The 17,724-nt window shown below is 36.6% G+C and overlaps 1 protein-coding gene across 1 annotated transcript; it reads left to right on the top strand.

Moving 5' to 3' along the window:
- Positions 1–9,276: 9,276 nt before the first annotated feature.
- Positions 9,277–10,108, top strand: LOC104215227 (uncharacterized). Its single transcript, XM_009764985.1, has 2 exons — positions 9,277–9,719; positions 9,949–10,108. Exons 1-2 carry the CDS (start codon positions 9,277–9,279, stop codon positions 10,106–10,108), a joined length of 603 nt encoding a protein of 200 aa, XP_009763287.1.
- Positions 10,109–17,724: the final 7,616 nt, after the last annotated feature.

The following is a 17,724-nucleotide window of genomic DNA, read 5'->3' as shown; positions in this document are numbered from 1 at the left end:
TTAAGACATGGTGCACCTTCTCCAAGCCAATCGGAGGCAGTGACCTCATAATCACAAGCAATCAAAGTATTGATTCCAAAGTGATCTTTGCTTATGGCCATCTCCCATTTCTTCAATTTCACCTTACAATGGGTAAGAACAGTAGTGAAAATGAAGCCATAAGGAGTGGCATGGGCCTTGGAACCATTGACAACCCGATCCAGAAGTTTGATTATAAACCCATGCCACTTGATCTGCCGCCCACTATCCAGACATTCCATAAAACCAAGTCCATGTAGTTAGCAATGTGCCTTCTTTCCAGCCTAGGCAGCACATACTTGTTGATGAATTCAAACAACACCTTGTGGGATGGTTTCATTTCACTCTTATAAACAACCTTAGCCTCATTTACTTCTTTGTTATCACAAAATTTCCTAGTAATGGCTAGGGCAGTAGGAAGGGCGTCCAGACTTGGCCATTTTTTCCTCGTGTAATCATAATAACCTTCAGAAGGTATACCAAGAATTTCACCCAGCTCTTTTGCATCAAAAGACAATTGAACCTTTTTCACCAGGCTGGTGACTCTTCCATCCTTGACCTCTGCATTTTCCATGAATTCAATAATCTAATTTCTGGCCAGCCTGCCATCTAACTGAAGGACCATGTCCTTCCGCCCCTGTAACTCTAGCCTTTCAAGCAGTAGAACTATCCCTTCTTCCTCCAAGTCCCTCAAAAGTCTTCCCTTCAAGATAGTGCATTTGACAAACATGGCTTGCTTGTCCTATTCAGTATCAGACTCATCCTCCCCTTCACCACTCCAGTCTTCTTCTTTTTCTTCTTTAGTTTTTTAACTTATTTGGCTTTTAGTGCAGACCTTGTCCGTTTAGCCAAAGTAGAGGGGTCAACAGACTTGGATACAGAAGACTTCTTTGAGGAAGTCTTGTCTTTCATGAGCTTAGAGGTCTGAACCTCTACCTCAACAGTTACATATTCACCTTGATGGACCGGGTCCATCTCATCCACATTAACAGCCTCAACAGGCTCTGCCGCATTTGCTTTCCCTTTGTCCATCATTTTCTTCTTACTTTCTTGCATAGCTTTCTGCAACTCCTCCTCACTTTGCTTCAGCTTGCTCCTCGTAGCCCTTCTTTTTGGTAGTTGAGTTTCAGTAATTTCAGAAGAAGCAGCCTTCCTTTTCTTGTTGGCTCTGGCTGTGCTAGGAGTCTTTGGAGTTATCTTTTTCTTGAGGTTATAACTCTCACCAACCTTTTTCAGAAGATCTGCTAGCATCTCTTCAACGAATGAACTTGGTTCATCTATATTCTTGCTAAGATTTACTAGTCCTTCAACAGCTTTCTCTAATCCACTTTCCCCTATTTTCTTGCTACTTTCTACCACCTTTTCTGGCTCAGCTCCACAGATAGCCATTTTAACCGTTTTAGAGTTGGGTGGAGAATCAACCACTTCTTTCCCTTTTCCCCTCTCATCACTATGCATACCCTCACTCTCTTTTTCTTTTTATCTTTTATTTTTACCTCCTCTCCTTCTAGACTCAGACGTTTCCACATCCACAACAGACCCAACCAAAACAAATCATTTTTCCAAATTTTCAGCTAGATCAGAAATTTCCTCAGTAGAGGAATTTTGCACAAATGTTACCTGCTCAGAATCAGAAGACTCATTGTCCTCTCCCTCACTCGCAGACTTGAAATAATCATCAGAATTTTGGAAATCTTGGGCTTGATTAGATTTTAATTGTGCATTTAATTTCTTGGAAAACGCACATATAGCCCCAGTTTTTCGAGCAAGCATCTTTACTCGCCTTCTCCTATGTTGAGGGGTAGTGCTGGGTTGAAGAGTGGTGGAGGAATCAGAGGGGGTAGGTGGTGTAGGTGTACCGGGGTTATCTTGGGAGTTGGTCATTTTCTCTAAATCCTAGGAAAGATGTATGGTTTGAGTTTTGGAAGAGAGAAGAAGAGAGAACATAAATTTTTGACGGTTTTGAAAATTATGGGGGAGTGGCAGTGGTAATGATGATGAATTTAAAGGAGGAGGGTAATTATTACACAACAGTAGCTTTTAGTAGTCAAATAGAAGTCTAATCACCCTGAAATTTCAGGTTGAACATGTGGTCAGGCTTCCCTAGAATATAGGCATTTTAACACGGTGAGGAGTCTAGTTGAAACGGAACTGGTTCAAACTTAAAAGGATAGGCTTTTGAAGTTTTTGAACATGGGTAGGACTCTGCTCATGAATTAAATATTAGTATTTCTAATTGTGCAGAGTGTAGAAGACATACCTCGTTATTTAGATGAACCAGTACTAATGAACCTAGTTTTTCACTGAGAATTCTGTTGATCATGTCTCAATTTGCCAAAAATAGAGAAAATTTAGTTAGAGATCAGTGAGTCATATTAACACATGGCACATGAGTATACTATTTACAGTATGAGACTAAACAACGATTAATCTAGTTATTTACACAAGTTTCAGATTTTCTAACCAAAATATATTAATTTTTTTTCATTGTGCATTCTGAATTGGTTCCATTAGGTGATTTTAATCATCCCTAATTCTAACATGTTCCTTTCAAAGTTCTCTATACTTAGTTCTTTTGTAAAGATGTCAGCAATCTGCTTATCAGTAGCACAAAACTCTACAGTGATCAGGCCTTTCTCATAGTTTTCCCTAAAAAAATGGTGCCTAACATCTATGTGCTTAGTTCTCTTATGATGAACCGGGTTCTTTGTCATGCTAATAGCACTAGTGTTATCACAAAAAATAGGGATGCAACCAACATCAATTTCAAAATCCATTAATTGTTGTTTGATCCACAACAATTGAGGACAACATGGAGCAGCAACAACATACTCAGCTTCAGCAGTAGATAAGGCCACTAAATTTTGCTTTTTAGTAGCCCATGTTACAAGACATGAACCAAGGAACTGTGCCATACCTGAGGTGCTCTTCCTGTCTAAAAGGAAACATGCATAGTCAGCGTCAACATATCCCTAGGTTAAAGTTACTTCATTTTGGGATACCAAAGGCAAAGGTCAGTGGTTCCTTTCAAGTATCTCAATATTCTCTTGATAGCGGTCAAGTGGGATTTTTTTGGATTTGCTTGAAATCGAGCACAAAGCCCTACATTGAAAACAATGTCAGGCCTGCTAGAAATAAGATACAAAAGTGAACCAATCATACCCCCATACAACTTCTGATCAACAGATGAACCAGGTTCATCTATGTCCAATTTTGTGGCTGTTGCAATAGGAGTATCTATTTCCTTCGATTCTTCCATTTTAAATTTCTTAAGCAACTCTTTTGCATATTTCTGCTGATGGATCATAGTTCCATTTGAGTTTTGCTTAAATGTTGCAAGCCTAATTAGAAATTAAACTCACCCATCATACTCATTTCAAATTAACTCCCTATTAGTTTAACAAATTCCTTAGTTTTTCAGTAGTTGCTCCAAAAATTATGTCATCAATATATATCTGTACTACTAGAAGATCTTTACCTTTTCCCTCAAGAATAGAGTGTTATCAATTTTACCTTTCTTATATCCATGTTCAAGCCGAAATTTTGATAGTCGTTCATACCATGCTCTGGGGACCTGCTTGAGTCCATAGACTGCCTTGTCAAGTCTCTATACATGATCAGGACTCTCCTTGATTTCAAACCCTGGAGGTTGCTTGACAAACACTTCTTCCTTTAAGTAGCCATTGAGGAAGGCACTCTTTACGTCCATCTGGTGAAGACTAAATTCCATGTATGCAGCAAAGGCTATGAGAAGTCTTATTGCTTCCAACCTTGCAACTGGAGCAAATGTCTCATCATAGTCTATGCCCTCCTCTTGGCTTTAACCTTGAACCACCAATCTTGCCTTGTTCCTTGTAACAATTCCATCTTCATCAAGTTTATTTTTGAAGAACCATTTATTGCCAATTACTGATCTGTCCTGGGATCTTAGAACCAAATGTCAAACTTGACTCCTTTCAAACTAGTTGAGTTCATCTTGCATTGCATTTACCTAGTCTGCATCCTGCAAAGCCTCAGTAACATTCTTAGGTTCAATAAGAGATAAGAAAGCATCAAAAGCACAAAGATTCTTTAATGAAGATCTAGTTTTAATTCCAGAAGTTGGATAAGTGATTATGTTCTCAATGAGATTAGAACTTTGATATTTGTAAGATTTCACAACTAACGGATTTTCGCTTGATGTTTCTCCCATGTTTTGTTGCTGGGGAACATGCTCATGGACATGTTCCATTGAGGAATTAGATTCAGTTCTTCTTTGTTCAGTTCCCCCTGTCAGGTTGCCCTAGATGGAAGAACCTGTTATATCACCTATTTCTTCTTCTGGTGCAGCTTCAGCTTGGGATGTGATTTCATTTAAACTTTTTACCATCCCAATAGCTTCATCTTCATGTTCCTGTCTCTCAGAAAGAATGTTAGTTTCATCAAAAATCACATGTACACTTTCTTCTGCACACATAGTTCTTTTGTCGTAAACTTTATAAGCTTTTGTGAAGAATATCACAAGAATACTCCCTTATCACCTCTGAGATCAAACTTACCTACAAAGTCCTTTCCATTATTGTGCACAAAGTACTTGCATCCAAATGCCCTATGATGTGATATATTTGGTTTTCTGCCTTTAAGTAACTCATAGGAAGTCTTCTCTACAAGAGGTCTAGTCATGCACCTATTAATGATGTAACATGCAGTGTTTACAGCTTCTGCCTAGAAGCTTTGAGGTAGTTTACTAGAAAGAAGCATATTCCTAACCATATCTTCAAATGTCCTATTCTTTCTTTCAACTACTCCATTTTGTTTTGGAGTCCTAGGGGCAGAAAAATTAGATTTATGCCATGCACATCACAAAATTCAGCAAACTTAGAATTTTCAAATTCAGTTCCATGATCAGACCTAATTGATGCAAGTTGATTACTTAGTTGTTTCTGAGTTTTTCTAACAAAATAAGTAACACATGTCAAATGCTTCATCTTTAGATGTTAAAAATAATATCCAAGTAAATCTAGAGTAATCATCAACAAGCACCATCACATATTTTTTACCACATCCGCTTAATGTTCTCATTGGACCACAAAGGTCCATATGAATCAATTCCACCGATCTGATCGTGCTTACCACTTTCTTGCATTTAAAAGAGGGTCTTACCTGCTCCCCCCCTTGCACAAGCCTCACAAACTTTGTCTTCCTTAAACTTAATGTTAGGCAACCCTAACATCAGGTCCTTGGAGATTAATTTGTTGAGTTGACTTAGATTTGCATGTCCAAGTATCTTGTGCCAAAGGAGGGGATCATTGTCCAACACACTTAAGCAAGTTAGTTCATTTTCTGAAAGAGTTGATAGATCTACAATGTATATATTGTTTACTCTTTTTCCCTGCAAAACAATCTTGTCAGAGGTAAGATTTACCATAAAATATTTGGTAGAGGTGAATGCTACCAAGTTACCTATGTCATACAATTGTGATACACTGATTAGGCTGTATTTCAAGCCATCTATCAAGTGTTCCTTAACCTACTATTGCAGAAATAGTAAATGCGAAAGTAAAGAACACAAGTATTTTACGTGGAAAACACCTGGCTCGTATTGATATATTGGATTTTAGAATTAGTTAAGATTTTATAAAAAAAATTATTTGAACTATGTAACATGATTATAAGTCTTTTAATGTTACTAAATTTCCTAAATCTTGTAAGGCTTATTAGGCTGAAAAACAAAGAGCATCTTTGAAAACTCTTGAGACATCCTGCTGCAATAATGTGTATTTACGTGGATTTCATATTTAAAAACTCTTCAGTAAAATGTCATTCATTCTATCATTTAAAAATAGATTTCATATTAGATAACTCATCATTTGATTAACTTTTCTAATACTTAGAAGATATATATAAATTAGAATTTTAACTCATTAAATATTTTTCTTGTTTGAACTAAGTAGAAATCTTTATATTTAGAACATTAAAATCGAAAGAATTATATCTTCTTTAAATATTAAACTTAAATTATGACTAAATACACCAAATTACTATGCCATGAGTTGTCTCTAATTACACCTCTTTTTTTAATCTCAAAATAGATCATTTCATTGTGCTAAGTTTTAGGTGAACAAGTATTAAACTAAAAAGGGATAAAATATATTAGAGAAAGAGAGAACTTTTTACTTTGTTCTTTATCCCGACTCGACAATTCCCCTTTTAAATGCTACGAGTAGATTGAACTGGCTATTTGTTTTATTCTTTGACCACTATTTTGCTTAGATATAAATAATAATAGAGATTTAAAAATATAATTAAAACAAATAGTTACAAAATTATTCAATAATAAAGAGAGAGAGAGAGAGAGTAATTGAAATAATTCACTAACACTAAGGCTTCGACAAACATAAAGTGCAAAAGTTTAATATTTTACTATTAAAAACAGAATTTATTGTGGATGAAAGTGTAATTATTATTAAATATCTAAATTTTGATTGAGCTAATATTAAGAATTTGCATCCTCAAAAAATAATTATTTTTTAATGCTGAGGATAAATAATTAAGTGTTTGAATTAACTAATTAAAAAAATATTTGAATGAATAATTAGAAAAATAATCCAATTTCATTGTTTTTCCAAATTCGTCGTATAAGTAAAATAATTTTTCAAGTTGACACAAATATTAAAGTACATAAATTTATTTTCATAAAATACTACCAATGATGAAAGAAACCAAAAAATAGAGCAAAATCGGCTATAATATTATACTTAAAATTAAATTTGTTAAAATGCAAACTTAAATAAATAAGAATGAAATAATAGAAGATAAAATGTATTCATAAAGAGATATTAGGTGAGATACAACTTACTCCATCTGTTCCAATTTATGTGAACCTGTTTGATTGGGCACGGAGTTTAAGAAAAAATGTACATATTTGGAATTTGTGGTCCTAAACAAGTCAAAAAGGGGCCAGAATATTTGTGTGGTTATAAAAGGTTCTCATTAAGGGTAGAATTATAAGTGTAAGCTAAATTGTTACCAAATTTAGAAAGGGATCATTCTTTTTGGAACAAACTAAAAAAGAAATAGATTTACATAAACTGAAATATTAAATATAATTAATATTAACATTATTTTCATCATTTAAAGAGGTGTTACATTTATTTTAATGTCAATATATATACTTTTAATTGATTAATACTATACACACGTGCAATGCATCGTACACTTAAAACTAGTAATTATATATACATACTATTGTTACTAAATTAGGCACCCTTCAACTACGAGGAGGACCAGCACTAGCAGGGAAAGAGGGTCCAGTATAATATTTCTATCTTTTTGAATAGCTTAACACAACCTTGTCGCCATACTAAATTCTAAATTCTACGAATTAAATATAACAAGTTAAGTCCCCGTCGTGCTTTTCTTCCCTCCTTCTTTTAGGTCAATCTCATGGTACAAAACATTTTTTTGGGGTCAAATTTTATGCAAAACATTGAGCTGATAGCAACCATGGTTGAAATTTTATTATGATAATATATAATTTTAAATGAACTAGTCTCTACGTGCGCAATATGTGTACTATGTAAAGTTATCTTTATATGACCTATAGTTTACGGGTTCGAGCCATGAAATAATATTAGGGTAAGCAGCCTACATCTCACCCATTTAAGGTACGGTCCTTCTTCGAACCCTGTGTAAACGCGAGATACTTCATGACTGACCTTTTTTAGTTATAAAATAGAAGTATAAGAGCTTCATGAATATCGATCCTATATAGCTAAATCAATAAAAAAAGACGTTATAGAAGTCCTCAATCATCTGTTAATAATTCAACATAATAATTAAGTAAAAGAACTATAGAATTTTACAATAAAATACGTGAAACCGATAATTTGAACATGTAAATCTTATCAAATATTGATCATAATAATAAAATATTCATGCTAATCCTTCCAAAGAATCAACAACAATTAAAGAGCAAAAGCAAACCAAAGCCAATCCCACAAAAAAAAGAACGAGAAAAAAAAATACAGCCATAGAAATACCTGAAGAATATCGTTTATGAAGACAGTTGAAAAGTTTGGGTAGAGGTTAACATACCAGAGAGAAGTTCCTTTATAGATGTTCTTCCCTAACTCAAGTACCGATTATTAGTTTTGCATAATTAGGAATGGCTTAAATTTAGGACGGTATAAATTACACTAATCAATATTTCATATATGGTAAATTTCACATTTTTTTTTAATAATTTTAGTAGGTTTTAACTTATAAATTTCTTGCAAATCTAATTTAGTCTTGAACGATTAAATTAACTCTAAAAAATAAAATAAGGAAATAGACAGAAACTTGGCATCCGTGTTCTTAAAGTCACCTAAAAGAAAATAAAGCTCTTTTTTTAATTATTCTCACTGCATTCTTAAATTGTTCCATAAATCACCATAAAAAAACATACAAATTCAAATAAGGAATAATTTTATTGACAAAATTTTGGTTGATTATAGTTATGTTATTTAGTCCATATAAAGAAATAATTTATATAAGGTAAATTTTTTTAGTGGATTTTAAATTTCTAACTGTTCGGATTTTTTTACATAATTCTAAGCAAACAAAAGACGAAATATGAGAAAGGAAAAACAAGAGATGAAATAAACTTAGTTTTCTCCCCAGCTTGTTGTTGACTGGTTGTCTCATTTAATTTTGAACTTTCCATTGTTTGCCGTTTGGCAGTATTTTTACGAGAAAGTTCTATAAAAAATAATAATGTTTTCATCAGTTAAGCCTCTACATTATCACTATACAGTACTAATTAAACACCAAAAATAATTCCTAAAGCAACACAATTCGATTTACGTAACATAAAATTGTTGAGAGTACTCGAGGTTATCTAACTCTAGTTAGCTTAAATAGAGTTAATGTTATTAGTGGTTAAGCAAGTGGTTAGTTAGTTAGTTATGCAATGTACATAAATAGAACAATAGAAAGAGAAGTAGTTTGTACAGTACAATTCCTCCTTTCAGTAATAACAAATTCTATTCTCTCAACTGGTCTTCTCGAAGCTTCTTTCTCTTCTTCATCTGAGCTTCATCTTCCATAGCTATGGAAGCTAACATGGTATCAGAGCTTGCATCTCCGATCTAAGCTCAATCTTCCGCTTGTTCGTTCTCTAAGTCACATCAATTCATACATCCTGTGTTGAATTGTCTCAAAGTGGCAGAGTATTGAAGTTAGGGCTTCTTTCAAATCACTCGAAATCAAATTGAATTGGACTCAAGGAAGCTGGAAATGGCAATTACAGATGATGAGAACAATCACCCACCTGCAAATGAATCTCCGACAATCAGTGCATTTATGCGGATTGATTTGCTAGGCAAAAGTAAGTTAGGTTTTGTTGATGGAAGGTACCCTAAGTCTAAATTTGAACCTGATCTACATGACCAATGGGAAAAGGTGAATGTTGTAGTTTTGTCGTGGATAATGAATGCAGTACGACCAGGATTGCTAAGTACTATTGTATATGCGTCCAAAGCTCACAAGGTCTTGGAAGATCTAAAGGAAAGGTTTGATAAAGTGAATGGATCTAGAGTCATTCATCTCCACAGGGAGATTCATACTCTCATTCAAGGAACTATGTCTGTTGCTTACTATTTCTCTAAGCATAGAGAATTGTGGGATGAATTTGATGCATTCATGCCTTGCCCTGGGTGTCCATGCCCAGAATCTAAGAAGTATGCTGCTCAATTTGAATATCATAGACTTCTACAGTTCCTCACAGGCAGGCCTAAATGATTCTTATTCACAAGTTAGGAGTCAGATTATAATGATTTCTCAAGTTCCTAACCTTAACAAAGCCTACTCCTTGCTTGTTGATCTTGAGAGTAAGAGGAGTCTAGTAAACTTTACATAGGTAGTGCAAGTTGCAGAAGTTGCTGAAGGTAATGCAATGCTCTGTAATAGAGGTCCAGTAACTGCAAGGGGAAATCCAAGGCCTCAGAAGAAGATCCCTCAGTGTGATTACTGCCATTGCAAAGGACATACAAAGGAGATCTATTACAAGTTAGTTGGTTACCCCTCAGACTTCAAGTCTAAGAAGAAGGGAGATAGTCTTGGAGTGTAAACTATGCAAGTCCTGCAACAAGCCATGCCCTAGGCGATGCCTACCAGTTCACTAACAACAATCCACAAATAGTCTTTAGAATGCAGCATCAACAGAATCTTCAAATACCTCAGCATCCTGTTCAATACCCCACTTCTTACTTTACACAGGAGCCTCCACAATCATTAATTCAGAAGTCTGTTCAGCAGCTATCGCCCTTCTTCACATGGGAAAAATATCAACAAATTGTTCAGTTGCTAAACAAAAGCATGGATGAAGGCACTTTTTGCAAGACTACAGCAACAGGTACTCTGATTGCCTTGATATCTCAATTTGTTAAGAATTGATGGATAATAGATACTGGAGCCTCCAACCACATGACATCTACCCTGCAGTTATTAAAATCTTGTCAGCTTGCTCCAGAGTCTGAGAGAAATAAAGTATATTTACCTACAGGAGAATTAACATTAGTTACACACATGGGAAAATCCTCTATGTTCACTAATCAGGACATCAGTGATGTTCTATATATACCTGATTTCAAATACAACATGCTTTCAGTATCTAAACTTACCAAGGAGTTACAGTATTTTGTGGCATTCTTCCCTCTATATCTTTCAGGATCTCTATAGTGGTCAGGTGAATGGGATTGGTAAGGAAGAACTGGGACTCTACATACTGCAGGGAAGCTCACTGAAAGGAAGTTCACTACCTACTACAACTAAGTCTTCAGAAAATGTAGTTAATGCAGTCAATAAAGGTGGTGTTATAACTGATAGTGGGAACAATAATAGTGGTGCTAGTGTTTCTGATTCTTGTTCACTATGGCATATGAGATTAAGCCATGAACCTATTAAGGTGATTAGAAAGCATGAGTTTCTCAACAAGCTAAAACCATGTGATCAATCATTTTGTACTGTGTGCCCTTTGGCCAAGCAAATAAAATTACCTTTTCAATTGAGCACTACTGTCTCAAAAGTTGCATTTAAATTAATACATTGTGATATTTGGGGACCTTACAGGGTCCCAACATATGATGGGAAGAGATTCTTTGTTACAATTGTAGATGACTTCACCAGATACATTTAGATCTGCCTAATTGTCTCTAAGCTAGACACCATAGTTGTGCTAAGAGACTTTCTGAATAAAGTGAAGAATGTATTCTCTTGTTTAGTTAAGACTCTAAGGACAGATAATGGAGGTGAATTCTGTAACACCTCAAAATATTAATAATATTTGCATTCTTGATTGAGCATTTTTATAATGAGGAGATATTTTACTTTGCACTTCCTAAACTTGAAATTGACAATATATAAAAATTTCTCACTTTAGGCTGTGTTAATATTGACAAAGAAGCTCCATGGTGTTCCTATGTGTAACACTTAATATTATTTTGATGAATTGTTATTAAATACATTATATAATTAAGTTTTTGGGCTTCCAACCTTTTGTATTTATCTAAAGATATTAGTAACTTGGGCAGCCACATTTCATACATATCCAAAGTTTAGATATTACTTTGGAAGACTTTGCCTTTCCATATCCTTCTCTCTTGTTTCGTTCTTGCAAGACAAAGAAACAAAACCACCTACCCTCTCTCCTTCTTAGCCTCTGAAAACTTCATGAAACCACCATAAATTTCTACTAAATCAACCAGCAAGATTCGTTTGTTGGTGAAGATCAAGTTGCTCCTCTCTTTTGTGGTAAGTTTCTCAACTCGTTTTTGCACTAGACAAATATTTGTGTTTTCTACATATCGTTTTGGATAGGGCTCCGATTTAAGTGATCCAGAACTTTCTGAAAAGGTATTTCCTAGATATATAACTCTTATGATGGAACCAAAATCTAGTTTTGCTGGTATTTACCCGAAAAGGGATCAGAAAGTATAGGGCAGGGTGCTGCCCAGATTTTTAGTTTTCGAAATACTCCATGTACTACTGTTAGTAATTTTAGCATACATTTTTGTACAAAATAGATATGAGGGTGATTCAAGATGTTCTGAAACTCTAAGACATAGATCTACAACTTTTATGAAGATTATACAGTCTAGTTTGTCCGTTTAGATCTTAAATACTGAGCCACAACACGAAATATTGATACTGTTCAGAATTTCTATTTCAAACATTTTTGTGTAATTTCCCCAATACCATGTTTAGTTTGACATGTTAAATCACTGAACTTATTTAGATATTTTATTATGTATTTAAGGTATATAAACCCTTAAAAAATCAAAGGGGAAGTGTTTGAGGAAGTAGACGGATTTGGTTTGTTTACGGCGTAGACGATTCGAACGTCCCGAAGTTTGTGATTGAACTGTTTTGTGGTAAAACACCAAGGTTTGTGCATAAACTTTGTACTCTTTTTGCTTGCTGGAATATTTTGAAATAACCTAATATTTATTTTTCTTATCTTCAATTTATATGTCAAGTATTGTAAGTTATTTGCTAAATCACCCATTTGTACGGATTGTTTGATCATTTTGCATTCTTGTTGGGACTTTGTCCTTCTTGTGGCAGTGACTTTGTCACTCCTCTTGGCATGCCTCTTGATTTGGATCTTTTGCCATCTTGACTTTGGATTTGTAGTTCGTCTTAAATTATGGAACTTGTCCATGTTAAGTACGAACTAGGAAGCCATTTTTAATATGGTTCTTGATTCTCTTGACTATTGGGTTTTGACTCTACTTGATTTGGGGCTTCGCTCCATCTTGATATTTGATTATGCTTAGTGTGATGGCATGTCGTTCATATTGGGCGAAAAATGGATATTTGGTAAACTCTCCTGGATTGATAGCATACACTTTCTCGACTCTTGAAAATTGTTATTGATATTTGGAAACACTTCAAAGTTTGATATTTGATATGTTTGATATATTTGTTTACTTATTTTAAATTATGTTAAATTGAGCTAACTATGACAGGAAAGGGGAATTGGAGAATTTAATGAGTCCAAGCCCAAAGTTTATACGCCACTAAGCTTTATGCTTAGCGATAGTTGTTTTCTATCGTAGGTAATGTATAAGATGAAATCTGAAGATGGCCATTATGAAGTAGTCTTTTGGGAGCACTTATGGAGATAACATTTGCATATGCACCTTGGTTTTTCATAGTTTTCGGATATGTACATGATATATATATATATATATATATATATATATATATATATATATATATATGTCACATTTGTGTATGTTATTTAGAGGCTTGTTGGATTTTAAGACCAAAAGATTGTAACTTAAATTTGGTAACTTGTTTTGTTGTTTTAAGGCGTGTTAATAACTCAAGTCTTGTAATATGTTGAATTTACACTTTGTCTTGTAAATATGTACAAAGGAGAAAACTAGTTTCCTTTTTATATACCCGATAGTTTGAAATTTATGTACAATACAAACTTGCAGTGATGTTGAATGAAAGTATAAATTTTTTAGGAAGTTTCTTTAATCTATTGATTGTTCAAGAAGGGTTATATCACCATATGTTGATATTTGACATTGTATTTCATTTAAAATAAAATTATGAAGTGTATTTTCAAAAAAAAAATATTGCACTTTGAACTTTTTCGCATGGGCCTATTTTCGCTACTAAATTATTCTGAATATTTTTAACTAATATCCTTTTAATATTTTATAAGTAGTAAATTAGATTTGTTTCCTAAGTAGCACCCTCCCAAAGGGGTTGCTACAAGTTTTGGTATCAGAGCCTAGGTTTGTGATTCTAGGATTTTTTGTTGTTGTGTTCGTACCTAGTAATTGTTGTTATTTCCTTTCTTGAAAATACATCGGAGATTATAAATTTTTGCATACGTGTATAATGTAATTTGTTGTATTACTTGTGCATATGCATCATGTACATGTCCTTAATGCAGTGTGATCTTATCTTTTAAAGGAATTTTAATATGGCCTCCTCTTCGAATAGAGCTAGTGAATCTATTGACGAAAGTCAAGCCCATTACAATGCTATACCTCACCTTCAGGGAGGAGATGAGGAACCCTTGCCTGACCTAAATTATCCTTGTATTAGTAAAAATGAATTGGGTAGTAATCTTGTTGATGAATTGGGTGGATGAGCGTGACCCTTGGTCACTTCTTGTTGATGTTGCAGAGGGCGAATTTACAAGCTGTATCCCTTTAGTGCGGATTGTAGATTTTGCCGTTTTGTCACTTTGTTTATGATATATGTAAAGCATGCTTGTATATGGAGAATGCACTCTTTTCGCGCATATAATATATAGGAAGAAACTTGAAGCTTTATTTCTTCTGTACCTCTTTTCTGTTATTGCTTTTTGACTGGCAGGCCGATTTTGGTGTTTGGTAGGCCGAAATTGGTCGGATAGACCCGGGGGCTCTTAAATGTGATCCTTGACGTGAGCAGGTGTTGGGGCCTCTATGCTTGGCCTGGCTGTTTTAGGCTTAGTCTCCGAGTCGGGCTTCAACTCGAGCCTTCTTGCCCTTGAATCTTTTATGCCTGCGCAGGCAGGTAGTAATTGTTTTTATTTCTTGCCCTTGGGCATTTGCCATTTCGACTATTTTGGATCCAGTCTGCGAGTCGCATTATGACTCGAGCTTCAATTGACCCTCAAGCTCCTTCCTTCCCTCATTGGCGGATGATGATGGCCTTTTGTGTTTCGGGTCGAAGTGACCTTACAGGCGCGTGGCCCAGAGATTTGCTCGACTGGCGATAGTGGCATTTATGCCGTGCCCTTAGGCATATTGCAATTTAACTATTCCGGGTCTAGTCTCTAAGTCACGTTGCGACTTAAGCTTTAATTGACCCTCAAGTACCTCTTGTTTTTAGACTGGCGATAGTGCCTCTTACGCTATTTCGGTCATTGAGACCTTTCAATATGTTGCTCGGAGGCTTGCATAGTTAACTATTTTGGATCCAGTCTCCGAATCGGGTTACGATTCGAGATTATTTTAATCCTCAAGTTGTCAATTTTTTAGCTGGTGACAATGGCTCTTATGCTATTTTTGCCCGTGGGCTTTTTTTTGTAGGCTTTGTTTTCCACTCGTTAAGGTCTTTTGGAATATTTTTGCCTAGCCCGTCGTCGGTTCTAGAAGAACCTCGATTTAAAGTCATTGTCGGTGATGTTTTGAGAACCTCAAAATATTCATAGCTCATGGGTCGAGTAGATCGACGCTTTTGTGATTCGGAGCCGACATGGTCGGAGCTCATTTTTGCCTATTAAGGGAAGCCTGTTTTAACTGGTTCAATCCGAAGTATATTCGGAGTAGTGGCCTACGATTTTAGCAACAGTCGAGTGTCCCTGAGTCGCGTTATTTTGGCTGTATCAGCCGTTTTGACCGTAGTCATGTGCGTTGGGCCGCATCCATTTTTGATCCTGAGTGATAGTTTAGGTGTCTACACCGAGGGTATTCCCTTTAGGTATTCTTACAAATGCGACGTATAGCCTAAACTTCGGGATTTTCATGCCTGTTGAGGTCTTACAGTTTGTCATGCCTGTTGAGGTCTTATAGTTTGTCATTCCTGTTGAGGTCTCACAATTTTTCATGCCTGTTGAGGTCTTACAGTTTGTGTAATATAGAATAGATCTGGTTACGCCGAGGCTGCTTGCTAGGGGACTTACAGTTTTGGGTTTTCCAGCGTATGGCGATTAATGGCAGTCTTCGAGTCATCGAGTTTGTTTAAGCTTGAAGACTGCTTCTTGTGAGCTCGGAGTTGCCTTGTGGGGGCTTCATGAGCCCGGAGTTCCGACCCTAGGGTCGTGCGGGTATTGAATTTCTAATGCTAAGTCTCCGAGTATCTCGGGGTGCATTCGGCGGAGAGGCCCTTGCTGCGAGTATGTCGAAGTTTCCTTTTTTGAAGTATGAAATGCTAAAATATATTCTTTTATTGCCTGTCATAAACATATATTGTTTCATTGTTGTGAGCTCGGTCCACGCAGGCGCGACTACTCAGGCTATTTGGTCCAGTGCATTGCCTCCTATCGGGGCCCCGTTTGCCATTTTTTGAGGCTGGGCTGACTATGAAGGAAGTCCCATAGGCTTTTTGAATTCTTTATTAAGGAGTGTGCGGACGTCGCCTCGTTAGAAAACCCTACCGGCAAGAAACCCGTAGTTGGATAAAAAGCCTGATTGGAGGAAAAATAGTGCGACATTTTCTCGAGGGTTCCTATGGGTTTTCATAACCGGTCACCCTAACAGTAATACTGCTTGAGCATCGATACATTACAGCTGCTCGGGAGCTGCTCGTTCTCCATGGTGCCAAGCTTATAGGAGCATTTGGCAACTATCCTGAGGATACGATACGTCCCTTCCCAATTGTGGCCTAGCTTCCCTTCATTGGGGTTTCAGGTGTTGAGAGTAACCTTTCTTAGGACCAAGTCTCCAATTCTAAAATATCGGAGATTTACTCTCCTGTTGTAATATCTTTCAATTTTCTGCTTCTAGGCAGCCATCCGAACCAGCGAGGCTTCACGTCTTTCATCGAGCAGCTCGAGGGTTGTTTCCATGGCTTCGTTATTTGATCCCTCCTTAGTGTGCCAGAATGTGGCGCTTGGTTTCTCGACCTCCACTGGTATTATTGCTTCGGCACCATACACTGGGGAGAAAGGTGTCTCCCCTGTGCTTGATTTTGGAGTCGTCCGATATGCCCACAGCACCTCGGGCAGCGTTTCTCGCTATTTTCCCTTGGCGCTTTCCAATTTCTTCTTCAGGTTTTGAATGATGGTTTTATTCGTGGATTCGGCCTGGCCGTTCGCACATGGGTGGTATGGCGTTGAAAGGATTCTCTTGATTTTGTTGTCCTCATGGAATTGTGTTACTTTGCTCCCGATGAATTGCCTCCCGTTGTCGCATGTTATTTCGGATGGGATCCCGAACCAGCATATGATGTGTTCCCATATAAAATTGATGACTTCCTTCTCTCTTATTTTCTTGAAGGCCTACGCTTCCACCCATTTTGAGAAGTAATCAGTCATAAACAGAATGAATCTAGCTTTACCTGATGCCGTTGGCAAAGGGACGATGATGTCCATTCCCCATTTCATGAACGACGATGGTGATAAAATGGAGTGTAGTTGTTCGCCGGGTTGGTGGATAATGGGGGCGAATCTCAGACACTTGTCGCATTTTTGGACCAATTCCTTGGCATCCTTTTCTAGGTTGTCCCAATAGTAGCCTACTCTGATTACCTTTCGGACTAAGAAGTCTACCCTGGAGTGATTTCCGTAGGTGGATCTCTCGGAGCACATAATCCGTGTTGCCCGGTCTTAGGCACACCGCCAGGGGGCCATCGAAAGTTCTCTTGTACACGGCCCCATTGATTCTTTTGGATCGGCTGGTAGCTTCCGTCCTTTAGATAAACGATGTATTTGTTTCTCCAATCCCATGTCAGGCAGGTGGAGTTAATTTCCGCGTGACCTTCCTCTACCACAGACTTGAATAATTAGATGACAACTCCGGGAAGCAGGTCTTCCTCTTTAGCAGACAATCCCAGGTTCGCGAGGGCATTGGCTTTGCTGTTTTGCTTTCGGGGTACATGGACTAAGGTCCATTCTTTGAAGTGGCACAACGTGATTTGGATTTTATCCAGATACCTTTGTATCCTGTCCTCCCGGGCTTCGTAGCTCCCGTTCACTTGACTCACCACGAGGAGCGATTGCATTTTGCCTCGATA

Source organism: Nicotiana sylvestris, chromosome 12, assembly GCF_000393655.2.
Source record: "Nicotiana sylvestris chromosome 12, ASM39365v2, whole genome shotgun sequence".
Classification (NCBI taxonomy): Eukaryota; Viridiplantae; Streptophyta; class Magnoliopsida; order Solanales; family Solanaceae; genus Nicotiana; species Nicotiana sylvestris.
This window is presented reverse-complemented; position numbering and strand designations above follow the sequence as displayed.